The sequence below is a fragment of the Sclerotinia sclerotiorum genome, genomic scaffold, assembly GCF_000146945.2.
Source record: "Sclerotinia sclerotiorum 1980 UF-70 scaffold_11 genomic scaffold, whole genome shotgun sequence".
In the NCBI taxonomy this organism is placed as follows: domain Eukaryota; kingdom Fungi; phylum Ascomycota; class Leotiomycetes; order Helotiales; family Sclerotiniaceae; genus Sclerotinia; species Sclerotinia sclerotiorum.
The window spans coordinates 1,196,292-1,221,436 of NW_001820825.1; the positions used below are offsets into that span (position 1 = coordinate 1,196,292).

A 25,145-nucleotide genomic window follows, 5' to 3' on the forward strand; every position below is an offset into this window, starting at 1 on the left:
TATCTTTTCAGTTGAGAGTAAAGAATTCATTGGTTGAAAGATTCCGAAGAATTGGTTGGGGCTGTAACTTTTAGAGGGAGAGGGTTATCTGAACTGATGATTCTGTGCATACGCAGTATACCTACTGTTTGTTACCTACCTCCTACCTACCTAGGTATATAATAATCGATAGAAAGATGCGATGCGTGATGCGATGCAAGTCTGAATACTGTGCTTTTGCTTTTGGAAAAGCCTGCAAACCAAATACATCTAGCCGGTGTTGAAGGCCTGAGATTACCTGGGTTGTCATAAAGAAAGAATTCGGAAGAAGATTTACAATCCTGACAGTTGATGACAAGATTGAACTGATATTTACTGGCTGAGAGAGGTTCACGTACTCTGCAGGTTGGGAAAAGATAAAATATGACTTGATCGCTAAAGTTCATCGGATAAAAACCACGTTTCGTCCAATTGTGGTTTGATAACCTTTCCTCCCCCGCTAAGCTCATCGCCAATACGCATTGTAGTCTTACTTATCCCAATCTTCGTTCATTGCCACGTTCCATGCTACGCTGGATCATCTTTACTTACTAGGTAGGTAAGTATGTAAGTAGGCAACTTATTCATTTCCAACATATTTCGGAAGGGCGTCTGGTATAGAAAATATCCGAATATTCTTGCCATGTTCTTACCGTGGCCTGATTGGTTTCAATAGTAAAAGAAATGCTTGTTATGCTAAGTCTGTAAGCTTCCGTCTTTGCGGTTTATGCTTTCAGAGCCGAATTATATGGCCAATACTCCATTTGGCCTAGATGAAGGGGGCTGGGAAATGAGAAAGATGCAACTTTCCATGAAATTGCGGTTACGCTGGGGTACGAGCGAGGTTTATTTTGAAGCAATGCTTACGTCTTTGCAGTCTCTGAGGAGGTCAATGGTTTCGTATTGTCCAATCGATTGGTTAGAATATCGAATACTGAACTATGATAATATTATCGTCGTCGTATCTGGTTGTTCTCAGCCATAGTACGGAGGTACTTGAGTATCGCTAGTGATTGAATATCTGCTGATGAGTGTCACAATAACCTTTCTTTGGGGAATTTCATTTCGCTGCTTGAACTCCGCATGCAAACGATATACTGGTATGCGGGTTAGAGACAAAACTAAAAGAAGAGAAGAGGTTCATGTAAAACAACATCAACCCTGTCATATACTTCTTATCATCCTGCCCATAGCAACGACCTTGGGATGAACGACTTGTGCAATGTAGTTCATCGAATATATGTTCAGCGCTTTACGCTTCTCATGGCAGACATCTTCTCCCCACCAGAGAGTCGATGCATTGATCTGCACTGCTTCAAAAATAGGAGTTCGCCCTTGCTTGTATCCTCGCCGAAGTTTTCGATGTCGTCTTATCGACTATAATAAAGTCTCATAATCCTTGATGATTGTGTTGCTGGTTCTAGGTTTTCGGAAATGAAGTGCTGAGGACGTGCAGGGAGAGATCAGATATTGAGTACATTACTATTCGTTTGATCGTCCGGGAGTTATATTAATAAGCTTAAACTTAAGCTGGCCTTCCTCTTGTGATTTATATCAATTGATCGCAGCTTATCCTGTAACAGAGTGTCCACGAATAGATTGTTCTCTTCCCTCGAATCTTTGAAGCTTGGTGGCGCGACGCCAAGTAGGAAAACGGAAGCAACAATAAGTTAATAACAAACTTATCTAGCTACCCCTATCCTTCATCATTATGGTAAATCTCGAATAGAAAATAATCATTGTACCGGTATGTATCAGGAACAAAACATTTTTTCAAAGCTTCCTGCCCTACGATTGATCGACGATAGGAGGGGCAGAGAAAAGGCCAATCAATTTGATATCTGAATTATGTAAGTGGAGAGAAATACTCAATGCTTTTACAAACTTTACGATTTCTTAGAGTTGGCACGATCTCTTTCTTGATATTTATCAAGAAGAGCGGGTACCTTACATACCAAGTAAATGTCTAGTGACGTCTTTTCTATGATGGTTCCGAAAACATGATGTTCTGATAGCAAGGCAAGTTGATGTTTGGAAAAGCTTTCATTATGACGTATTGTCTGTCGGGTTCATCAACTATTTTATAGTCGAAGCGTATTCCTTCAACAATTCTTCATTTCATACATTCTACAATCCAAAACAATCATTCACATTATATTCTCTTCTATCTACCTGTCCTTTATCTCAATTCACATAAATCTCAAACAAATCAATCAAAATGAGCTCAAACAACGAGACCGGTGACAGATTCCACGAGGGAAAGGAAAACAGCCATCTTGCACTCGATTCCAGTAAGATTTTCCCAATATTCGAATTTCTCCAAAACCCAGTCACTGATTACTTAAATAGAGGACGAGAGAACCATTGCAAACAAGTTGGCTAGAGAAGAGCAACGTGAGAATGAGCCCGAGGAGATGAGCAAGGAGGACAGAGCAGCCAAGAAAGATGCTACCCTCCCAGTAAGTTATTGTCCTACCAACTCCTATCAATGAACATCGCTTCGCTCTATCTTGTTTTATATCGAATCTTGTTTGCGTAATTAAGTCATCATTATGTTAAAAACTGTACTAATATTTATTCTATAGGCTAAGATGCACGGCAACGAGCCCAGCAGAGGTGCCACAATCGACCAACAGCTAAGAGAAGAGGAGGAGGCTGAGCTGAAGAACAAGGGAAAGGCTTAAATGGAACACATACCATATAAATGTGTTGCAAGCAAGTAAATGAATACATACCCACCGGTATATTTCATGGGATTGTATGAATAGGCTCTGGCGACGGAGTCGGGACATAAGTTGAGGAGCCCACTGTATTTTATAAATGCCATTATCGGCGATGAGACATGATACGATAATCAATGACCTTTCATAACTTCACCTATGCATCTCTTTCCAATATAAGAATTCATCATTGTAGCGTGATAGTGAACCTTCAACCCGCAGTAGAGCATTTCTCGAAATACTTTGGTATGCCAGATTTCTTAATAGCATTGGTGTTGAACTCACTTGAGATGGTAAATTCATGTTGAAGGATTTAGCACATTTGAAATATTTAGTCGTGTTTGAAGAGTTCGAGGCTAACAGTTATCAGATATGTATCTTAAATTGCCTACCTAGTAGGGACTTATCTAACCTGCCTTTATCGCTTAGTAATCACATTCGCTCTTGAACCATCGTCATGTCAATTCATTGAAATCGACAACTACAAATCTTTTGCGCCGACTTCAACCATTTTACAACCATTTGATGGATATGATTCACTGTCACATTTAATAATATCATCGTACTATAGCTCCCAGAATCTCCATTCACTTGTCTACATAAAGCAAGCACATCCATGACTTGACACAGATGAACCTCCATTCCCTACAACCATGGGTCAAGGATTCTCCCTCACCACGCTCTCTGCGGGTTCCGCAGGTATTGATGTGCCAGAGCTCTCAGATTTGGTCTATGAGAAGTCCATGGGAACTGCCCGGTTTATGAAAAGCATTCGCGCTCGTAGTCAAGATGGAGTTGTACTCGTCAAGGTTGTCGTCAAACCTTATGCCATGGATCTCAAGAAGTATAGGAAAAAGATAATACGTGAGCAAGGCAAATTGGATCTACCTGACAGAATCTAACATATCCGCGCAGGAGAACGAAAAGCCTTGGCAGATGTCCCAAATGCGCTTGCTTATCAACGAATAGCGGAGACCGAGACAAATGGCTATCTTGTGCGACAATATCTATATAGTTCCCTATATGATCGCATGAGTACAAGACCATTTTTAGAGGATATCGAGAGGAAATGGTTGGCGTTTCAACTCTTATGCGCCGTCCGCGACTGTCATGCTAGGGACGTATTCCATGGAGATATAAAGACGGAGAATGCATTGGTTACTTCATGGAACTGGTTATATCTTTCCGACTTCTCTTCCTCTTTCAAACCAACAACATTACCGGAAGATAATCCGGCAGACTTCTCGTACTATTTCGATACTGCCGGACGGAGGACATGCTATCTAGCACCAGAAAGGTTCTTGACCACAGGAGAAACGCCAGATCCTAAAGCACCAATTACCTGGGCTATGGATGTCTTTAGTGTCGGCTGTGTGATTGCCGAGTTATTCACGGAGACCCCTATTTTCACATTGAGCCAGCTATATCAATATCGAAGGGGAGAGTATGATCCAGTTGCCTCACTGCTCAACCGAATAACAGATAAAGATGTACGAGAAATGGTGTCGCATATGATACAACTGAGTCCGGAATCTAGATATTCAGCAGAAGAATATTTGCAATTTTGGAGAAAGAAGGTCTTCCCAGATTACTTTTACAGCTTTCTACATCAATACATGGGATTAATTACGGACCCATCTTCGGGGAGAACTCCAATATCCGGATCTTCAGCTAACCTGGGCGAAGCTGATGAACGCATTGATCGTATCTATTACGACTTTGATAAGATTTCGTATTTCCTAGGCTATGAAAATGAGAAACCAGTACCAGCTACTAGGAGTCTGTCGACAGGAACAAGCTTACGGCCTATCCCTGTACATCTCAACATACCAAACAATGAGCATGTTGCTTCTGCTCTTGGCAGGCGACCTGTAGATGATGGGACTCTGATTTTTCTAACTTTAGTTGTATCATCAATGCGAAATACTGCTAGAGCCACCGCAAAGATACGAGCTTGTGATATATTACTGGCGTTCGCCGAAAGATTGACCGATGAAGCGAAATTAGATCGGGTTCTTCCATATGTCATGACTTTGCTCACTGATAAATCGGAACTTGTGAAAGTCGCAGCTATCCGTACAGTAACCCAGCTTTTGGCTCTTGTCACAGTGGTCTCGGCAATAAATGCACACGTTTTTCCAGAATACGTCTTACCACGGATGCAAATATTCCTTCCAGGTTCACCAACAGAACCTGGCGCTTTAGTAAGAGCTACCTATGCTGCATGTCTAGGAAGCCTTGCGACTTCCGCCTCCAAGTTCCTCGATATGGTTGCAACTTTGAGATCTGATGGTTCACTTCCTACTTCAGACCCTGATGCCGATGACACCATTAGTGGGGAAGCCCCATTCCAAGGCCTTTTTGATACAGCTCGAGCAGAGCTCATAGAGATTTTCGAAACGCATACCAAGGCCTTAATAACAGATAACGACTCTTCTGTCAAGAGAGCTTTTCTGGGATCTGTACCAGAGCTATGTATGTTCTTTGGTACGGCAGACTCGAATGATATCATCTTGAGTCACCTTAATACTTACTTAAACGATCGAAACTGGATTTTGAAGTGTGCTTTCTTCGAGACGATTGTGGGTGTTGCAACTTTTCTAGGCGGGACCAGTCTTGAAGAGTTCATACTGCCGTTAATGGTTCAGGCCTTGACGGATCCTGAAGAGTTTGTGGTGAGGAGTGTTTTGCACTCGTTTGCCGATATGGCGCAGCTAGGTTTGTTTCAACGCTCAAAGATATGGGAAATGGTAGATGTTGTCAGTCGCTTCACAATGCATCCCAACATCTGGATAAGAGAAGCTGCGGTGAACTTCATTTCGTCGGCAACTATTTTCTTGTCCAGTGCCGACAATCTATGCATTATCTTACCGCTCATTCGACCATATCTCAAGACTGGAGTTAATGACTACTCAGAATTAGCTTTGCTGGACGCACTCAAGAAACCACTATCGAGAGCAGTTCTTGATATGTCTATCAATTGGGCTCTGAAAGTAGATAGAGGCATATTTTGGAAACCTGTCAATCAGTTACGAACGTTTTCTTTCAGCTCGAGCAATTTTGTACCGACTGTTTCATCAAAAGAGTCTGGTCATAACCCTTTACACAGAATACCAAAGAATGAAGAGGATGAACAATGGTTGGCGAAACTCCGAAATATAGGAATGAGCCACGACGATGAAGCAAAGTTACTTGCCTTGAGAGAATATATATGGCGCCTTGCACCTTCAAAGGCTAGAGAAGGCTCAACACATCCATCCTATTTAAATAACGTCATCAACCTTCGGAGCCTCAATATCACGCCACAAACAGTAATGTTTGATGAACAGATTACAGAGGAACCACCACGCAAAATCAGTAATGGGTTAGAGAGCAATGGGGAACAGCACTCCATTACTGATGCTTTACTAGATGCTTCTATGACGATCGATGATCCCATCTCCAAGAGAAAACTCTCTGCGATGAATAGACATAAATCGAAAGCCGGCCTACCAATTACCAGTAACGGAGTGGAGCCACATTCTCCAACGTTATCACCGGCATTTCTATCCCCTTCGGATTCCTCGACACCTAGGTCCTCTTCAACGCCACGAAAAGGATCGTTAGTACGCCCTGGAAGTCCGGACACAACTGGTCAAATGAGTGACGATGGAACAGCGTCATTGTTGGAAGCTACATCTATCAAGTCAGGAGAAACTGTTCGCGATATTCGCCATAAGTCTTCTGCGATGACTCTCATGAATCGTAAAGAATCAGGAAAAAGTGTTCCCGAGACAGGTACTACTTCGACAAATGCGTTCGGTAAGGTTGAAGGACCTTTCTCACAGTTCACATCTCAACCTTTGCCAATAAGTTTAGCAAGAGATCAGGGTAGCTCAGCGAAAAGCGAAATTCGATTCAGAGCAGCTCATACCTATTCAGGTAATGATCCAAACATACTAAAAATGCTGGATGCAATGTATGTGGACAATTACCCCAATGATATTGCGGAATTTGGGCCTATGATCGCCCCTTCGAGTCGGCGCCGAGCTATTAGTAGAAACAATAGTCAAGCTGCGGACAAACCATGGAGGCCTGAAGGTACGCTTGTTGCTACTTTCGCTGAGCATGTCGGACCAATTCATCATATTGCTGTTGCTCCAGATCATGTCTTCTTCCTCACTGGTGGAGATGATGGTTGTGTGAAAATCTGGGATACTGGTAGACTTGAACGGAATATCGCTCATCGATCCAGGCAAACACACAAACATGCAAATGGTGCCAAAGTTACTGCATTGTGTTTTGTGGAGCACACACACTCTTTTGTCAGCTGTGGGAGTGATGGAAGTATCAATGTAGTCAAAGTTGATTGTATCCAAAGTGGTGGAGTAGGAAGATATGGTAAACTTCGCCTTTTGCGTGAATATCAGCTCCCGAAAAACGAATTTGCTCTTTGGGCCGAGCATTTTAAACTCGAAACGAATTCGGTTTTGCTTATTGCTACAAATCGTTCAAGGGTGTTGGCTATCGATTTAAGAGCCATGACAATTCTCTATACTCTAGAGAACCCTGTGCACCATGGCACTCCTACATGTTTCTGTATCGATAAAAAACGTAGCTGGTTACTACTTGGAACTTCCCATGGTATCTTGGATCTATGGGATCTACGGTTCAAGGTTCGTCTGAAGGCTTGGGGTGTACCAGGAGCCACATCTATATACAGAATTCGTATTCATCCTACAAGAGGTCGAGGAAGATGGGTTTGTGTTGCTGGTGGTAGTGGACAGGGAGAAGTCACTGTCTGGGATGTCGAAAAGACGCAATGTCGAGAAGTTTATCGATCTGGGTCAAGTCGAGAGGCACCAAAGAATTATGAACCTTGGCCTGTGGATGAGGACCGTCCAGAAGGTATGCTTGGCCGTTTTGCAGGAGCTCTTGAGCCAACAGGCGCTGCCTCAAATTACGGCATTCGTGCTATGATTACTGGCACTGATGCCAATGACGATAATCGTGATGTCAAATATGGTTTTCTTATCACTGGTGGTTCGGACCGAAAGATCCGTTTCTGGGATCTATCGCGCGTTGAAAGTTCAATGGTTGTGAGTGGTTTAGAGACCGATGAGCTCAAACCGTCTTACGCTAGCTCACATCCTACACCAATACTTACATTGAACAACGAGCGAGTTCCCAGACAAAACCCAACAGCCCCTAATGCTGGAACAAGAGACAGGGGGAGTGATGGAGGTAAAGCAGAGGGGAGTAGTAAAGGAGGTGGAAAGGCACCAAGGAGTACGGTTATCTCATTGCAAGGACAGAAATTATTAAGGGCGCATTTGGATTCAATTTTGGATGTGGCGTTGCTAGAGAGTCCTTACGGGATGATGGTTAGTGTTGATAGAGGGGGCGTTATCTTTGTCTTTCAGTGAATTGAGAAGGATTTTGAGAATATATGAAGGACAGGAGTTATGAAGGGAAGGGACTTGGTGGTAAAACAAATCCTTGAGATTGAGGGTGGGAAATGGGTTTATTGTAATTTTGAGATGAGTGGTATACGTAGATTGAGCGATGAGCTCTTGGATCTATTAGACGATAGTAATGAATCATAATGTAATCCTGGTAAATATTCATGATGTAATTCGGATGAGCATAATTCATGTTGCCAAACTCGAAAAGGCTGACAATCAAAAATGGTTAGCGCGAAATCAAAGCTTAGCTCACCAAAATAATTTCGAGATTGGGAGGATTCAAGATGTCAGCCTTGCGACCTCATCTACCCATTTCATAACATTCACACACACCTTCACCTCTTCGCAACGCCTCCTAATTTCGCAAACAAAGAGCCTCCCAAGTAAACAAATATGCGTCTTACAGCGGACCTAATCCAATCCTCCCTCTCCTACCTCAATCCGCTCAAGGAACGCGAATTAGATCTTCGAGGTGCGTAATTATACATTTCTGTTAAGAACAGAGTCCCAATGCTACACTTTTGAAAAAGAGCTGAGTTGATACTGGTGTTTTTGGGGATATGCAGGTCATAAGATTCCGGCGGTGGAGAATTTGGGGGTTGCGGGGGTAAGTCCTTTTTTTTGGTTTCTTGTTTCTTGGGTTTGGTGGGTTGGTGGTTGATTTTGGAGGGAGAAAGAGACGGAAGGGAAAAGAGGCGATTTCGTGCGACTTCTGGCTCTACTCTGCCTCACAAGCTCGCAATCTCACAATAGAAAACTGACAAAAATAGCCACACGATGCAATTGATTTCACAGACAATGATATCCAAGTTCTGGGCAACTTCCCCCTCAGTCCACGTCTAAGAACTCTTCTCCTAGCTCGCAATCGCGTCTCGAGTATCTCACCTACATTGTCGAAATCATTACCAAATCTGACGACGTTGGTTTTGACAAGTAATAATGTGGCAGAGTTGGCAGATTTGGATGCATTGGCTGGGTGTGCGAGGTTGACGAGTTTGGTTTTGATGGAGAATCCTGTGACTAGGAAGGAGGTGGGTCATTTTTGTTTGTCCTGTGGAATGAAGAGGATTGACTTTGTTTGGTGAAATGAATTGGACTAATTGATGAATTGGGATATAGCATTATAGGGAATGGGTCCTATTTCGATGTCCAAATGTGAGATTTTTGGATTATAAGAAAGTCAAAGCTGCAGAGCGAGAAAGAGCGCAAGAATTATTTGGTACATCTGCAGAACCATCTACTCTTGCATCGAAGGTAAACATCTCTTTATCCTCCTTTCCCCTCGTCATTTTACCAACATGGTTCCTCCAGATTATGGGCATCAAATCTCGCACATTCGATACAACCAGCACGACTAATGGCGCTTCTGCATCCTCAACATCCAAATCCTACCGCGTCAAGCTTACCGATAAAGAACGAAAGAAGGTCGAAGAATTAATCAAGAATGCAAAGAGTTTGCAGGAGATTATCAAACTAGAGAAAGAGTTGAATGAAGGAAGGGTTCCAGCTGCCGCGCAGGGCGATGATCCAATGGAGCAATAAAGAAAAAGAGCGAGGGAAGAAAAAATTTGCAGGTTGGTGCTATCAACCAGGGGCTATAATCGATGCATATTGGAACCACTACAGGTCTGGTTGGGAGGGAAGGATATGAGACGAGATGATTTTATATCATGAAATATTGAACGGGAAGGAAAGAGAGAAAAGTATTCCCATATAGGTTGCATATCACTGGGCGTTTCTGGCGAGATGATGCTGTTTATGTATGTGATGGAATTGAACGGAAGACGTGGTACTGCGCGCAAAAAGAAAGCTAATTGCTATATCCAAATGATCTTTGACCCCTGGTATATTGAGTCTTGATTCAGCTTTTGTGATGCAATGTGATATTTATGATCCATGGATACAGACTCCCAACCACGCGCGGAATCAAGTAACTAACAACTAACACCTCTTTACACAAAACAACTCTCCTTTTTCTTCTTCAATCCGCCCCAAGCATCCTATTTTCCTTACGAAATTAAAATCTTCAATCCAATGCGGATAACACCATCGCTCTAACTCATCTCTACATCTTCTTGCTCATCACTATTAGCTTGACTTTCCATCCTCAATTGCGCATTGGGATCTTCTTCTTCGGCGCTTGCTCCTGTAGTTGTACCGGAACTAGTTCTCCGCTGCTGTTGCTGTTGTTGTTTCCGGGGTTTATTGGCGGGGGTAAACCCGTTGGCGGGAGTGAAACCATTAGTGTGGATTATGGGGATGGTGTTTGGATGGGGTTGGGGTTGTGTCGGGGTCGGGGTCTGGGTTTGAGTTTGAGTTTGAGGTTGGATTTGGTTGAGGGCTGGAGGGGGAGTGGGATTGGAGGGGGATGCAGATGCGGAGTCTAGGAGGCCGGAGACGGAAACGCGGGGTGGAGCGGTGTCGAGGGGTGGGGGAAAAGTGTTTGTGCCTGAGGGGCCGGCGTGGGTGGTTGCGGGCCCGGAGAGGGGATTTGGTGGTGGTGGAGCGGGGTGGGAAGTAGGTGGGTTGGTGGATGGGGGTTGCATGAGGGTGTTGGCTGTGTTGGCGCGGGCTTTTACGACTTTGAGTGGGACGGTGCGTGGGATTATGTCGCTGAGAAATTCGAGGTTGTCAATGTGGGAGACGGCGGAGGCTGAGAAGTGTGTTAGTTGTTGGTGGAGATTGAGAGGTGGAGGGGCAACTTTGTGATGGAAATGAACGTAGTGGTGGAGTTAAAAAGTAGAGCAACTTACAAAGATCGCGGTACTGGATGTTGCGGCGAGGTTTGCGTTCAGACTTGACAACATTGTGACCTGATTCGGCCATGTATTGAATGAACATTTCCTTTTGTATGCTTAGCTTTTGTATGTAGAATATCAGAGAGGTGTTGAAAACATACGGTGGCTAGAGTAATGACAAATGCGGCATTGTTAGAGCACATATTAATGTCTTGATCGGTTCCGATAATCTTCTTGATACGTGATACTGGTAGATGTTAGTTTAGGACGAGGAGGTTTGGGTAGGAATGAACTTACGGGGTAGTTGAGTTGTTCCTGTCGCCTCGTGACGAGGAGGAATTGCGGCATTGTTGTAAGAGCTCCAAACTCGAGAGAGACGCGTCATGGTTAAACGTGGAGAGAACACTTTTGTTGAATTGTTACCGAGAAAGTCTGTTGAATGTTTAGTTGTGAAGGCAATGGATGTGATATGTCAAGGGCTCATATATAGATTACGATGGGAGGATCGAGTATCGCCAAAAGGTAAAGCTCATTACCCCTACTGTCTGTATGTAGAAGCGGTAGAGAGACCAAACACTTGTAGGTTGCAATGCTCGCATGTAGACAAGACATGATCACGTGCCAAAATAGGGGAGAAATCCAAAAGAAGTGATTTTGGTGATCTTCATGAAATGAAGCTGATTCAGCTTGAATCAGATGTGTGAATGCATTTAGTAGTTTGATAGGTTTGAAGCATCTTCGAAGACGCGAGGTTATAGTTTTCCCAAGCTTTCCAAGGGGAGATCCGGAGCGTCAAAACTCTGCATCAAAGATCCCAGCCATCCATCCATTAAGAGTGACATATCGCGTACCTTTAGGCAAAAATATGATGATATAGAGTTTTAATGAAGTTGTCGAGAAGTATACATGCAAGTTGAGTTCACAAAGGTTGAATAAACCAAAAAGAAACCACACTCACGCGTTCGAGGATCGAGTGCGCAAAGGTCGTAATGACTACCCGTAGTCTTTTGTGTTATCACGTGATTATTAACTCGTCCTAGCTTCTCGAAGGAGATCCATCATATCTTTGGTCGACAAACCCATCGTTAAAGATTCAAATATTTCTATATCAGCATCGAATAATTGTGTATCTATGAGTGTATAGTTACACTTTTTACCTAGAAGATGAAAAGCTATGTTCATGACGTTCCTCTCATACTGTCCTCTGTTGATGTCGCCACTACTGAGTAACCATGACGCTTGCATTTTGGAGTAAACAAAGGTTACTTCATATGTCCTGGGACTATCATTAAATTCCGCAATTAGCCCCTCCCAGATCTTGGGAAATGTGATAAGTCTAAGGGCTTTTAAGATAGTAAATGAAGAAGTTGCCAATCAAGATTTGGCTCATAGTAGCTACCTTTCTAGGTTATCTTGGTAGTAAATGGCAATTGGGATCAGTGGGATGAAGTTTCCTCTCCTGTCAGTGCCGTGAAGTTCCCTCTTCCAATCTCGTACTTCGAGTGCTATGTGGAGCAACTCATCTTGAACCCGTTCTGAACTACCACATCGACATTTTTGGGTATCTCATCTTTATTCAAAATGGGTGCTGTTCCTCCTACCGATCTTAATCACTTCATTTGCACTTTGGGTGAAGCTGAAATTCACAACCTAACTCCTTCAATCGATCAATACGACACGATCAACGATTTCCTCGATTACCAAGCTGAACACAATGGAGATCAATTAGCCATAGGAATTCCCAAAATAGCTCCTGATATGGGCGGACCAGGAAAGGGTTCAACTGTGAGGTTAACATCCGATAAAGGGGCAGTATTTAGAGACCGGATGGAACGCTCAGCATCCAGTGATTCTGAACGATTCACGTTTCATTTTTTCAGTTTTACAAAATTGCGGGACTTTTCATTGCAACTCGCGTGGACTATACAGCTTCCTCAGACAACAAAGACAGTTGTGAGCGAAGGTACGACTGACATAGATTCAAGATATCCTAGGTGTGTTGGTCTTATGGGCAGAAGTGATCTGGGATTTCTCTTCATGTGGTTGGCATTGATGAGATTGGGAGTTTCCGTAATGATCATCGCGTAAGTTTGAAATGCCTTCAATCTCGATATTACACTGTCAGTTGATTCAACCATCAAATGGTGATTATTGACACGTTATAGGCCATCGTCTAGCGAGGAAAACATCGAGCATCTGTGCAAACAATGTAACATTGATATCGTGTTTTACGACTTAACCCTCCGAGAGATATCATGTAATCCTCCATTTATGATGCGAGGATACTCGATCTCAAATCTTCTGGATCTTTTTACAGCCCTTGGCAGTACTCCTCGAAATCAACGTATACCAATCCATAAGGTTACGGGGGAAAGCACAGCTTACCATCACCATACGTCTGGCACCTCGGGCCTTCCGAAGCCCGTCCCCTACTCTCACCATGCTGCATGCGGAGCATTGCCAATACTAAACGATCGAAACACATTGACCTTCACCACAACACCTCTCTACACTGGCGGTATCGCGGATTGTTTACGTGCTTGGACTAGTTTATCAACAATCTGCCTTGCTCCTAATGATGGTCATCCACTGACCTCCGAGACAATCATTGAATCTTTCTCACAAGCGCAAAAGGCTTATGAATACTTGATACATAGATTCTGTGGTTTCCCAAAAACCGGTCCAGAACTAATGTACTTTTCTTGTGTTCCAATGATCGCTCAAATGCTTTCTAAATCCGCGAAAGGACTTGCATTTCTTCGAACGATGAAAATTGTGGGTGTAGGCGGAGCCAGCATGCCGAAAGAAGATGGAGACTTTCTCGTCTCCGCGGGAGTCAACCTTACTTCTCGATTTGGTAGTGCCGAGTGTTCATTTCTTCTGTCATCTCACCGCCATTATGAAACGGATCGTGAATGGCAATACTTCAGAGTTCCGGAGGGTCTTCGATATCTTGAATTTGAACCACTGTCTGATGGTTCCGGCAGATTCGAGTTGGTGGTCATGAAGGGCTGGTCACACTTGCCAAAGTGCAATCGACGAAATGGGAGCTTCGCAACGAGTGATTTGTTTGAGCCACATCCTTCAATCAGGAATGCATGGAAACACGTGGGTAGAAAAGATACCCAGATCACTCTTTCAACTGGAAAGAAATTCGATCCTGTTTGCATTGAAGAGGCATTTAAGAGATTTCCCCTCGTGCAGGATGCATTTGTATTCGGTGATGGACAGATGTACCCCGGAGCAATAATTATAAAGTCACATGTAGACCTCGGTATGAGCAATGAGGAAGTCAGGGATACAATTTGGCCTTATATTGAGAGCTTGAACAACATTGGCCCAACTCATGCCAAAATCTTCAAAGACATGCTGGTAATTAAACCGCACGTCGCCTTCTTGGCAAAAACCGCGAAAGGAACGATAAGGAGGCGATTGGTTGAGGTAAATTATGACGCCGATATTAAAAATGCCTACAAAGGTGTTACGGCAGAATATGGCAATGAAGTCTCATTGAAAATCGTAATGGAAATCGTCAAGACAGCTATTGGTGCCACTACAGAGCTGGATTATGACTCAGACTTCCGGGCTCACCATATTGATTCCGTGCAGGCGACACGAATCAGATCGCATCTCAATTCTGTACCAGGCATCTATTCTAGAACGATATATCTTGATGCTGATAAAATTGTAGGCATTCTCCAGCGTATCGGACGCCAAGCCCTTTCCCTGGAACTTGGTATACGAATGTGGAAGTGTCAGAGCGTAAGTACTCCAGCAGCCTTTGCATTATCACTTGGTTCGTCAAATCTCCAAACTACATTGCAGGTGACGGGTAGTACTTGTCTGCATGTCATTCCTCGACATATAAGCATTCAATCAAGCATCCGCCAGATGATGAAACTTGCTAAGAGCAGTAGGAAAAAGGCTAACACAAATGACTAGACTCACCAACTACATCAAAGCTTCTCGAAGTGGACCCATTGTGAATGATGACGAGGACGAAGTTCAACGGATGGACAGCATTGTTAAACAATTTGGCAAGTCGTTGATGGATGAGACTACGGAGGCATGTGTCACATTCACAAAGAACCTCAAAGAAACTATAGTAAGGATCAGCCATTAGACTTAAATCTGCACAAAAAAAAATTACTAACTAAATTCCCAGATCATTACTGGAGTCACTGGTAGCCTTGGCGTGAACATCGTCAGTTTGTTGCGATCTATATTGTCAAGTGACAAGGAACTTCGGGTTGTTTGCCTCGTTCGAGCTAAAAATGACAAAGAAGCAGTCGACAGAGTAGAGGAAGCGCTGCGCTATCACGATATATATCAAAATCTAGTATCCACTACCACAAGCTTTGAATGCAGAGCTGCGAATTTGGATCAAACTGAACTCGGTCTTTCGAGAGATGTATTGTTTGATCTTCGCAAGCATGTAACTACAATTATTCATGTAAAATCCCCTCCCAAGCTAGGCATCCGGTTGACGCAGTTACTAAATCCAACTATAGGCAGCCTGGGAAGTCAATTTCTCCATTCCTCTAAGAGATTTCACAGAGCAATTTCAAGGACTTCGCAGTTTGATAAATTTCTCTCTGTCTGGTGAAAGACCAAAGCACATGGTCTTCTGTTCATCCATAGCAAGCGTAGCCGAAGCCAGCAACAATGGAAACCTTGTCATAGAAACTGTAGACCGGAATCCTTTGCACGCTGGATCTTTGGGATACGCGAAGAGTAAGTGGGTCGCCGAAGCGATCTGCTCTTTGGCATGTCAAAAGACAAGAGCAAATATTAGCATAGTCAGGATTGGTCAATTATGCGGCAATACCGTCAATGGAACCTGGAATGAAAAAGAGGCGTGGCCACTAATGCTAAGTGCTGGAGTCCCTGGATGTCTAAATTCTTTACCAGAACTCCCCATGCGGCTTTCGTGGCTTCCACTTGATATAGCAGCTGCGGCAATTGTTGAAATTGCCTTGCAAAACACTCTTCCATACACTATACAGCCTCAAACAGCACGACACGAAGCAAAAGTATTTCATCTAGTCAACAACTCAAACCTGACATGGACACACTTGTTGAAATGGATTGGCCAAGAGAGGACAGAAGAACTTGGAGAATGGCTGCTACATGCAGAGTTGCCAAGTCCTGAAGGATTACCAGACGATCATCCGGCGAGGTCATTACTCGGCTTTTGGAAGACTATGGGAAGTGAGATCAAGGAGGATATCACAGTGAAACAGGCTCCACAATTTGGGCTTTTGAGAACAAGACAGGTGTCTTCAACCATGAGATCTTTTGTTGATCTTGATGAGGAATCAGTGAAGAAGATGTGGAAATGGGTCCAGACTGTGGCGAAAAGATGGGAGGATGAAAAGGATGGTAGGCTGAAGACGCAAGCATCCCCGAATTCACCTTTGATTTCGGATGATGATGAAGCTGTCAGTGGTATTCTTGAAAAACATTAACGCTGCGCTTCTGAGGCGATAAGCGATGTGGTAAGGAGAGTTGGTTCATGATCTTTCGGAAAGGAATTTGGCTGGATTGTCGGTCATAATGGATGATGGATGATGGATGATGGCTATGATTATTGGCTTGACTTAATGATGTATTATAGAATACCTTCGTTGTACGGTAAGCCCGTATCCATGTATTATTAACAGAGTACTGTTATAGCTAATAAAAACAACATTCATTCGGATTCTTTCATCCAGGTGTTCTCTGAAATGAATGAGGATGTATATGTCAATGACAATATTCGAGGGTGTCCAGGACCTTGCCGTGATACTCTGTACTTGGGAGCAACATGATGATGGATACTCAAGTGAACTGCTTGCTGACATATGGCAGAAATGTATAGTTTCAAAGATTTCATCCGTGAATCTTGTATCAGACCTATTACTATAACTGTGCAATTATTTTCAATTAATACTTCGGAGCCTAAGCTCATCGGGGATGAAATTGGAACTGCTGCCTTAGGCATGACTCTCTGTCGCAAGGCACAAAAAATAAAGTAACCTCAGCTAAGCTCCAAGTCGAAGCTCCCTCAATCCAACAACCTTTTCTCAACCAAGAAAAGAACTCACCACCATGTCTACCACCAATCTACCCAGTGGCTCACCACCACCCAACGCTACGTACGTGTCATTGCACCCCGACACGTCCTAGCCCTCGCATTTCCAAAAAGAAAAAAAGAAACTAACAAATCTAGACTCTACATCAACAACCTCGAAGAAACCGTCAAAATCCCCGCGCTGATCGAAGCGCTCACAGAACTCTTCTCGGAATACGGCACGATTCTCGAAATCATCGCAAAGACGAATTTAAAAGCTAAAGGCCAGGCTTTTATCGTTTTTGAAAATGTAGAAAGTGCTACGAAAGCTATAGAGGATATTCAGGGTTTTGAGCTCTTTGGAAAGGAAATGCGGATTGCCTATGCGAAGACGAGGAGTGATGCTAGTGTGAAGAGGGAGGGGGGCGAGGAGGAATATGAGACTCATAAGAGGAGGAGGTTGGCGGAGAAGGGTGAGTTTATTTTATTACTTATGGGTGATTGTGATGGATCTATGGAAGGGAAGGGAATGTGTTATCAAAAGATGGCAAAACTGATAATATTCTTTTCTCTATCTAGACAAGAAAAAGGCCGCGGAGCTCGCATCAAGCAATACGCTGAAACGACCCAGTGCGGGAGCACCGCTCGCCAACCCTGCAGATCTCGCAGCGAGACCTATCAAAGCTACCAGAGGAGCTGGACTCAAATCTTCCAATCCTGCTGCTGCAGCTGTCGTGCCTGATGAGTACTTACCTCCTAACAAGATTCTTTTCGTGCAAAATCTACCTGAAGAGTATGATGTTGATATGTTGACGAGTATCTTTGGACGATTTGAGGGCTTTAGGGAGGTGCGATTGGTGCCGGGAAGAAAGGGTATTGCGTTCGTTGAGTATGAGACTGAGACGGGAAGTATTGGAGCTAAGGAGAATACGGCGGGCATGACGTTGGGTGATGAGCAGAAGGTTATTAAGGTCACTTATCAAAGACAGTAAGTTATGGACGGATGTTGTTCGCATAAAAATAGGAATATATAGAGCTTCCAGGTGCTTGTTTCATTGTATGAAGTTTGTTGCAGCTATGGATGGATATGCTTTGAGGGTTGCTCTTCGTAGATAAGTATAGCTAAGCTAGAAACAAAAATGCTCAATCTTAATTACGGTATCTGCTAATACGCTAATACTACATGGTATTTATTCGAGTTGGTGAGCCCTCGATTGCTAAAACTAAAAACAATTAAAATGGCTCTCGGGATGCATCAGAAAATAACATCTTCATCTTCCTCATCACCCAGAATGTCTCCAGTATGTGTAGGATTCTCCTTCTCACTACCACCGGCCTTTTCTTTCTCTGCTGCTGCTTCTTTCTTCGCCTTCATTTCTGCATCCTGGGCGGCGGTATCTCTCTGTTTCTTGTTTTGGACTTTCTTTAGTCGGAAGAATTCTTCTCTGTCCAACTCATCGAGCTCAGAGTTGATATATTTGATAGTGTTTTCCGTACGTGGGATGATCACATGTTCACTGTTGCGCAGTTAGTATGGGGTTGGAGGTCCAAAGGTGATGGAAAACTGACATCGCGTTTACTGTATCACATTAGTATATGTCATGTTATATTCTTCGAAGAATGGTTGAAACTTACCTCTCCTGTTCACAACCTTGATAACCTCATCCAGAATAACAAAAGCAGTCTAGCCGCAACTTGTCAGCCCTATTGTACCCAATACTTTTAGAGGACCTCTCCCAAGCATACCTGTAAACTCGCCAATTCCACCAGGGTTTCCACAGCCCTCGCATAGGTCTCCCTACACCTCTGTACCTGTTGACCACCCTTTCCCAAACCCGTCAGACCAAAATCGTTATTGCCTTCCGTCGTATAGCTCTCAAATGCCGGTAGAAATACACCCGATACATTCTCTTGCTTCGTCCGTACACGGAATCGTGCCGATTTTGCGGACTCTTGTACTTGGTAACCAATATCTCCTCCTACTGCGTAGGTTACTTCTGCTAGAGAAAAGGCGGCTATCTGCATTACTCGGCCCATCTTTCGTTTGGCTTCATCGATTCGGCGAGTGATTTCTGGGAATCAGTTAGGGTTGTATGAAAATATCGTCGGCAATCACAGAGTAATTACCTCGGAAACGTCTGCGCAATAAGAGTTAGTATGGGAAAGAGGTTGGATTTGGATTAGACATACTTGGTTAAAGCTTCACTCTTTCTCTTTAATAGATCATGACCGGTTTGTGCTCCCTTCAATTTTGATTTCATCAATCCCAGGGACTGCCGTGTTGGGAAAACAGCTTCTCGATTCTATGATATGGTTGTTGGTTATGAAGATATATAAATCTATGAAATTGGTTGCTTTGTCTTACCGTGGCTCCAGACATTTTGACGGTCTTTCCTCTCGACTAAAGGATTGACGAAGTAGTGTTTTTTTGAACCCAAATCCCTTCAATCGATCTGAAATAAAGTCGAACTCTCAGAGTATGGGACGTTGTCGTAGGAGAAGGCTGATAAGAAGTTGTTGATTGGGCTCTCCCACTTCAAGGTTGCAACTGCCCAAGTCCAAGTCCAAGCTTCTGGGGTGTGAACTTAGCGCTTTTCAGATGCGCGCTGCTTGTTGCATGTTAATTATCTGCCACGTGACTTGAGCAGATTCCTATTTTCAGAGTCTGTTAGGAAGGATATTATTATTCAATACCTAGAGAAACATCTTTACCTTTGAAAACTGTTCATCTGGTCTTTTGGCTTGTTTGTTTATCTGCTTCTCAAGCATGTCATATCTCTTTCAAATCTCTCGTCTCTTTGCTTCACTTGTTCCCTATTCTTATCGGTGGTAAAAGGTTCCGATACCATCGCTTACATAATACATCCTCACATGTAGCCTTCCGTATCTAGTGCCAATAGACCCTGTAGGATCATTAAGATAAAAGTCGGTTGATTGCTGGTAGAAAAAAAGAGGTCGAACGACCGACCAGACAAGAACCCAACATTCTTGACGTCTTTTAAGACGCTTATCCCAATATCTCTTCCTTTCGGGCGGATCGCATTCTCTGTGTCCCAGGCAGAGAATGCCTGGAGAGTTGCTCCCTATCATGGCTGCTCCCAGCGTCCCCGAAGTAAAATCAGCTTTAACCTTATCAATTCGAGGAAAGCCAGATTTATATCTTATTGTACGTGAATACCGTCCAAAAATTACAACCTTCGTTCAATGATCCAGTCGACTAATAAGTTTACAGTCCGAAGAAGACACCATTTATGAACAGGATATCCTACGCGATCCAGGCAGTACGAAACCTTGGTTGGCATACATTGAGTTTAAATTTCAACATGGGACTCAACTTGAGCAAGCTTTCGTTTTGGAACGAGCTTGTTTACAATTACCAAGATCTTATAAGTTGTGGAAAATGGTATACATCTATGCGCGCAGACCCCACTTCAACATCTGCTGACGAGATATAGTACCTTACATTGCGAATGAAGCACTTGGGAAAGCTAAATCCTGCAGTATTTGCCTCCGAATATGCCAAAGTCAACGCGCTATACGAAAGAGCCCTCATTCTTTTGAACAAAATGCCAAAAATCTGGGAAATGTATCTTCAATTTTTGATGCTCCAACCGCTCGTTACTCTCACGCGCCGGACCTTCGATCGAGCGCTTCGAGCTTTACCTATTACGCAACATAATAGAATATGGGCCCTCTACCGTCCTTTTGCAAATTCAGCGTCAGGCTCCACAGCCGTCAAAATATGGCGACGCTACATGCAAATTCATCCAGAGGATGCCGAAGATTTTACTGAATTATTAATAGAGATGAAACTCTACACAGAAGCAGTTAAGAAATATATGGATATCCTTAATAACCCAAAGTTCCGCAGCAAACACGGAAAGGGACATTACCAATTATGGAGTGAGATGGTAGATCTTCTTGTTGAGCATGCCAAGGAAGTCGAAACTGGAGATGAAGTAGGAATTGACGTTGAGAAAATCATTCGAAGCGGCATCGATAGATTTGCTGATCAAAGAGGAAAATTATGGTCTGGTTTAGCGACATACTGGATTACTCGGGGCAGTTTCGAACGAGCACGAGATATCTTCGAAGAAGGCATTACGACAGTCATGACGGTTCGAGATTTTACGTTAATATTCGATTCCTACGCCGAGTTCGAGGAATCAATTACTGGGGTTCTGATGGAAGCTGCTGCAGTTCGATCGGAAAAGGGCATAGTGGATGAAAATGCCGATTTTGATTTGGATATTCGGATGATGAGATTCGAACAACTCATGGATCGCCGACCATTTTTACTGAATGACGTTTTATTACGGCAGAACCCCAGCAATGTCCCCGAATGGATGAAGCGCATTTCTCTGTGGGGGGACAATAAAGTTGAAGTGGTTAAAGCATACACTGATGCCATTGCTGCTATTCAGCCGAAGAAAGCCGTCGGACAGTTCCACGAGTTATGGTCAAATTATGCCAAGTTCTACGAGGAGGGTGGGGATTTACGTAATGCCCGTGTTATTTTCGAGAAAGCCGTGAAAGTACCATTTAAGTCTGTGGCAGAACTTGCGGATACTTGGATTGAGTGGGCGGAAATGGAATTGCGAAACGAGAATTTCGATGAAGCCGTCAAGATTATGGCAAAGGCAGTTCAAGCACCGAAACGATCTAATGTTGACTATTTTGACGAAACCCTTTCACCCCAGCAAAGAGTTCACAAGAGCTGGAAGTTGTGGAGTTTTTACGTAGACTTGGTGGAAAGTGTTAGTACCTTGGAAGAGACCAAGAAGATATACGAACGAATTTTCGAACTTCGAATCGCGACGCCACAAACTGTTGTCAATTACGCCAATTTACTAGAAGAGAATAAGTACTTCGAGGAGTCTTTCAAAATCTACGAGAGAGGGCTTGATTTGTTCAGCTATCCGGTCGCGTTCGAACTTTGGAATTTGTACTTGACCAAGGCAGTTGATCGAAAAATTGGTATTGAACGACTTCGGGATCTATTCGAACAAGCAGTCGAAGGATGTCCACCGAGATTTGCCAAAGTATTGTATCTTATGTATGGAAACCTAGAGGAGGAGCGAGGTTTAGCAAGACATGCGATGAGAATTTACGAGAGAGCAACCCGAGCTGTCTCTGATGAAGATCGTGCAGATATGTTTAACTTCTATATCACCAAGTCAGCGTCGAATTTTGGTCTACCTTCAACGCGACCAATTTACGAAAGAGCTATCGCGGCTTTGCCAGACAAAGATGCCAGAGATATGTGTTTAAAATTTGCCGATATGGAGAAACGATTGGGCGAAATCGATCGTGCAAGGGCTATCTACGGGCATGCATCACAATTCTGCGATCCTAGAACAAGTCCAACGTTCTGGTCCAAATGGGAAGCGTTTGAGGTTCAACATGGAAATGAGGACACATTCAAAGAGATGCTTCGTATCAAAAGAAGTGTGCAAGCACAATACAATACTGATGTTAATTTCATCGCCTCTCAAGCTCTTGCCCGGATTCAGGCGAAGACTGATGAGGATGGAGAAGAGGCTGCCGATGCAATGGCAGCATTAGAGCGTGAGGCAAGAGCTCCTGTCGGATTCGTACCGGCAAGCACAGGTCCTCAAGGTGGGAATATCAAAGAACCAGAAATAATGGTTACTGAGAATCCTGACGCTATTGACATAGATGGAATGGATGATGAATGATAGAGTAGCTAAGCGAGGTTCATTGGAAGGCGAGGTCAAAATACGGGAACATTAACCAAAGGGAGTTTGGACATAAGTGGGAATTGTGAGATTTTACGGGATCTCAATGCATAGGACGGCGTTTTCAACTGGATTCACATATGGTCAAGGCGATTGTTGGCTGCATGTGTATATGTATGTTATTGGTATCATAGTTACAGGCGATGGAAATATCAACAGTTGCTTGGCAGAATGATGGAAATTGTGGTTCCAACTTTTCTTTCTTCCTTGTACAAATTCACCGTCGGGTTCCTTCTTACATAATTCATCAACGCTAGGTATCCGTATATCATCATTGCTTCCGTCTCTTTTCATGTCCTCCGGACCACCCGCCTCGTCACGCATCCCCAACAGATTTTCGGCTATCCTCTTTCCACTCCTACTTTCTCACCCTCTCCTATCCACTCAGTCGCTCTTGCTAACTCTCCTTCCAAGTTGGTTTCCTCCCTCTTTATTGCGACTCCCACCCAAACCAAAGATACTCCCATATCCTTTCTCCGCGTGAGTTGCATGAAATACGGCATCGCGATCAATATGCTTATCGACATGACCATCGCGAGAACTCGGCGTAGCGTAAATCGAACCTTTACGTTTTTGAAAGCGGGATGGAGGTGTTTTGGATGCGTCTGAATAGAAAAGAAGGGTAAGTTGTGTTAGTGTTATTGGCGATGTTGACGGGAAAGGAAGTAGGAAGGAGAGGAGAGGATAGGGAAGATATGGAAGATAAGGGACATTTAGATGTGGGGGGATGTGATGAATGGGGTAAGGTAAAAGGAGAAGGTGATGAAGAGGGAAATGATGGTAATAACAGAGGCGAGGAATTAGGATGCGAGAAACGACGATGCAGAGGGAATATCAACGAACCCCATTCATCGGAACTTAATCTGCGATCTTGATTTGGTGATCCCGAATGCGTGTTTAGTGTTGCGTTTGGAGTGGTGGGAGTGGGTATGTTTATTGGACCTTGAGTTTTCGAGGTAAATGGATTGCTGTTTATGGGATCTTTGCGTTGTGCTGCGAAGGGGTCATTGTGTGTGAGGCCTAGAGGGGAGGTCGGGGAGATGGGAGAGGTAGGAGATGCGGTGTGCGCTGAGGAAAGAGGAGAGGAAATGTTAGTTGAAATTATAAGATCTGAAAAGATTGGGTTAGAACGAACTTTGAGCTTGTGGTGAAGCCATATTTATGTTGACGGGTAAGCTATTTCGCTCGTGGGAAAATATATATATATATGATCGACTTTTCCTGTTATCGTCTGCGCAGCTTCATGTAAGAACTTAATTCGTTTCAGTTCTGCAAATGCAGAAGAAGCTTAATATTTCAAAGATACCAAGCTTGGATCAGATCATCCGAATGAAAAATCGAAAAATGCCAATTGGTAAGTAAGTGGAAATTGGTAAATTAGTAATTCTTGATCTGATTACATCAAAAAAAAAACACAAAGAGTGAGCCACGACAAGCCAAGAGGAAGGACGGGCTCCTCCAACTGTTATTTAAAAGCTTCTGGCTATGGGTATGACGAGCCGGTACGGGAAACTCCATGCTTGCTCATGCATGAGATGGTTTGAATTAGAGGGATTCTCTGAGCTCTATCACAATTACATGTTTTGCCACGATTGTTTTTCTTTGTATTTCTTTGATGGTGGATGGATGGATGGCTTGTCTTGCTAGCTACTTGACTAGTTGGGAAAGAAATAAATCCCCGCATGCTTTGATGCTTTGCTTTTTCCTGCGTTTATGGATGTAGTGTATTGCAGTGTAGTGCAGTGTGTAGTTGTGTAACAATGTGGATGATGATGATGGTTTGAGGGGGTATTTTTATCTAATTAATGCGCATTTTTGTAAGATCTTATGTCATTGGATGATAATTGGGTATAAGTACACAAAAAGGAAAAGGTAACGCAACCTTGGCAAGACGAGAGGAGTGTTTGTGTCACTTGAGGATGGTATGTTATTGGAAGGAGGATAAAGAGCTGGAGGACGACAAGCTCGCTTAAACGAATCGGAGGAGGAGGGATTGGGCGGGGATTTTATGACGTATGGGTTTATGTATGTATCTTTGATTGATTGATTTGATTTGATTTGATTTGATTTGATTTGATTTGATTTGATTTGATTTGATTTGATTTGATTTGATTGATCAAATCATGATAGAATATTGTGGTGTGCGTGTGTGTAAATTAATGCAATAAGTTGACAAATCGACAAGCGAATCTTGGTAGGTTGGATATTTATGGAGTATGTATCATGCTGGGATATTACACTGGAGGGTATGTATGTAGGGTAGATAGCTATACGTAGGCATAAAAAGATAGTATGTAGCAATGCTGTTCACCTCATGATCACTTGGTCTCTTGACGTGAATCCACGAAATTGTGCGCAGCATGGGATAGATAATGGAGAAACAATCAAAGATGAGGGAATGGGAGTTCGCCACC

General features: G+C 43.4%; 11 protein-coding genes across 11 annotated transcripts; 6 read left to right on the plus strand and 5 right to left on the minus strand.

The window, feature by feature from the left end:
• Positions 1-993: 993 nt before the first annotated feature.
• SS1G_08572 (predicted protein) lies at positions 994-1,498 on the minus strand (the record flags this gene model as incomplete). Its single annotated transcript, XM_001590782.1, has 3 exons — positions 994-1,115; positions 1,191-1,395; positions 1,469-1,498. The coding sequence occupies 3 exons, from the start codon at positions 1,496-1,498 to the stop codon at positions 994-996; spliced, it is 357 nt and encodes a 118-aa protein (XP_001590832.1).
• A 738-nt stretch (positions 1,499-2,236) lies between these two features.
• SS1G_08573 (predicted protein) lies at positions 2,237-2,702 on the plus strand (the record flags this gene model as incomplete). Its single annotated transcript, XM_001590783.1, has 3 exons — positions 2,237-2,309; positions 2,368-2,477; positions 2,604-2,702. 3 exons carry the CDS (start codon positions 2,237-2,239, stop codon positions 2,700-2,702), a joined length of 282 nt encoding a protein of 93 aa, XP_001590833.1.
• Positions 2,703-3,391: 689 nt separating this feature from the next.
• Positions 3,392-8,143, plus strand: SS1G_08574 (hypothetical protein; the record flags this gene model as incomplete). Its single annotated transcript, XM_001590784.1, has 2 exons — positions 3,392-3,602; positions 3,654-8,143. 2 exons carry the CDS (start codon positions 3,392-3,394, stop codon positions 8,141-8,143), a joined length of 4,701 nt encoding a protein of 1,566 aa, XP_001590834.1.
• Positions 8,144-8,575: 432 nt separating this feature from the next.
• Positions 8,576-9,724, plus strand: SS1G_08575 (hypothetical protein; the record flags this gene model as incomplete). Its single annotated transcript, XM_001590785.1, has 4 exons — positions 8,576-8,654; positions 8,749-8,789; positions 8,953-9,213; positions 9,302-9,724. The coding sequence occupies 4 exons, from the start codon at positions 8,576-8,578 to the stop codon at positions 9,722-9,724; spliced, it is 804 nt and encodes a 267-aa protein (XP_001590835.1).
• Positions 9,725-10,236: 512 nt separating this feature from the next.
• On the minus strand, positions 10,237-11,305 carry SS1G_08576 (predicted protein; the record flags this gene model as incomplete). The annotated part of the gene is made up of 4 exons (XM_001590786.1): positions 10,237-10,835; positions 10,936-11,026; positions 11,082-11,167; positions 11,218-11,305. 4 exons carry the CDS (start codon positions 11,303-11,305, stop codon positions 10,237-10,239), a joined length of 864 nt encoding a protein of 287 aa, XP_001590836.1.
• Positions 11,306-11,946: 641 nt separating this feature from the next.
• Positions 11,947-12,165, minus strand: SS1G_08577 (predicted protein; the record flags this gene model as incomplete). The annotated part of the gene is made up of 2 exons (XM_001590787.1): positions 11,947-12,023; positions 12,078-12,165. 2 exons carry the CDS (start codon positions 12,163-12,165, stop codon positions 11,947-11,949), a joined length of 165 nt encoding a protein of 54 aa, XP_001590837.1.
• Positions 12,166-12,501: 336 nt separating this feature from the next.
• Positions 12,502-16,388, plus strand: SS1G_08578 (hypothetical protein; the record flags this gene model as incomplete). Its single annotated transcript, XM_001590788.1, has 7 exons — positions 12,502-12,705; positions 12,801-12,883; positions 13,086-14,361; positions 14,612-14,682; positions 14,863-15,025; positions 15,086-15,355; positions 15,432-16,388. The coding sequence occupies 7 exons, from the start codon at positions 12,502-12,504 to the stop codon at positions 16,386-16,388; spliced, it is 3,024 nt and encodes a 1,007-aa protein (XP_001590838.1).
• Positions 16,389-17,010: 622 nt separating this feature from the next.
• SS1G_08579 (hypothetical protein) lies at positions 17,011-17,964 on the plus strand (the record flags this gene model as incomplete). Its single annotated transcript, XM_001590789.1, has 3 exons — positions 17,011-17,057; positions 17,132-17,445; positions 17,552-17,964. The coding sequence occupies 3 exons, from the start codon at positions 17,011-17,013 to the stop codon at positions 17,962-17,964; spliced, it is 774 nt and encodes a 257-aa protein (XP_001590839.1).
• A 263-nt stretch (positions 17,965-18,227) lies between these two features.
• On the minus strand, positions 18,228-19,352 carry SS1G_08580 (vacuolar ATP synthase subunit D; the record flags this gene model as incomplete). The annotated part of the gene is made up of 7 exons (XM_001590790.1): positions 18,228-18,489; positions 18,542-18,551; positions 18,608-18,656; positions 18,719-19,044; positions 19,100-19,110; positions 19,163-19,275; positions 19,338-19,352. The coding sequence occupies 7 exons, from the start codon at positions 19,350-19,352 to the stop codon at positions 18,228-18,230; spliced, it is 786 nt and encodes a 261-aa protein (XP_001590840.1).
• A 708-nt stretch (positions 19,353-20,060) lies between these two features.
• On the plus strand, positions 20,061-22,671 carry SS1G_08581 (conserved hypothetical protein; the record flags this gene model as incomplete). The annotated part of the gene is made up of 3 exons (XM_001590791.1): positions 20,061-20,138; positions 20,205-20,375; positions 20,428-22,671. The coding sequence occupies 3 exons, from the start codon at positions 20,061-20,063 to the stop codon at positions 22,669-22,671; spliced, it is 2,493 nt and encodes an 830-aa protein (XP_001590841.1).
• Positions 22,672-23,296: 625 nt separating this feature from the next.
• Positions 23,297-23,888, minus strand: SS1G_08582 (hypothetical protein; the record flags this gene model as incomplete). Its single annotated transcript, XM_001590792.1, has 2 exons — positions 23,297-23,799; positions 23,867-23,888. 2 exons carry the CDS (start codon positions 23,886-23,888, stop codon positions 23,297-23,299), a joined length of 525 nt encoding a protein of 174 aa, XP_001590842.1.
• Positions 23,889-25,145: the final 1,257 nt, after the last annotated feature.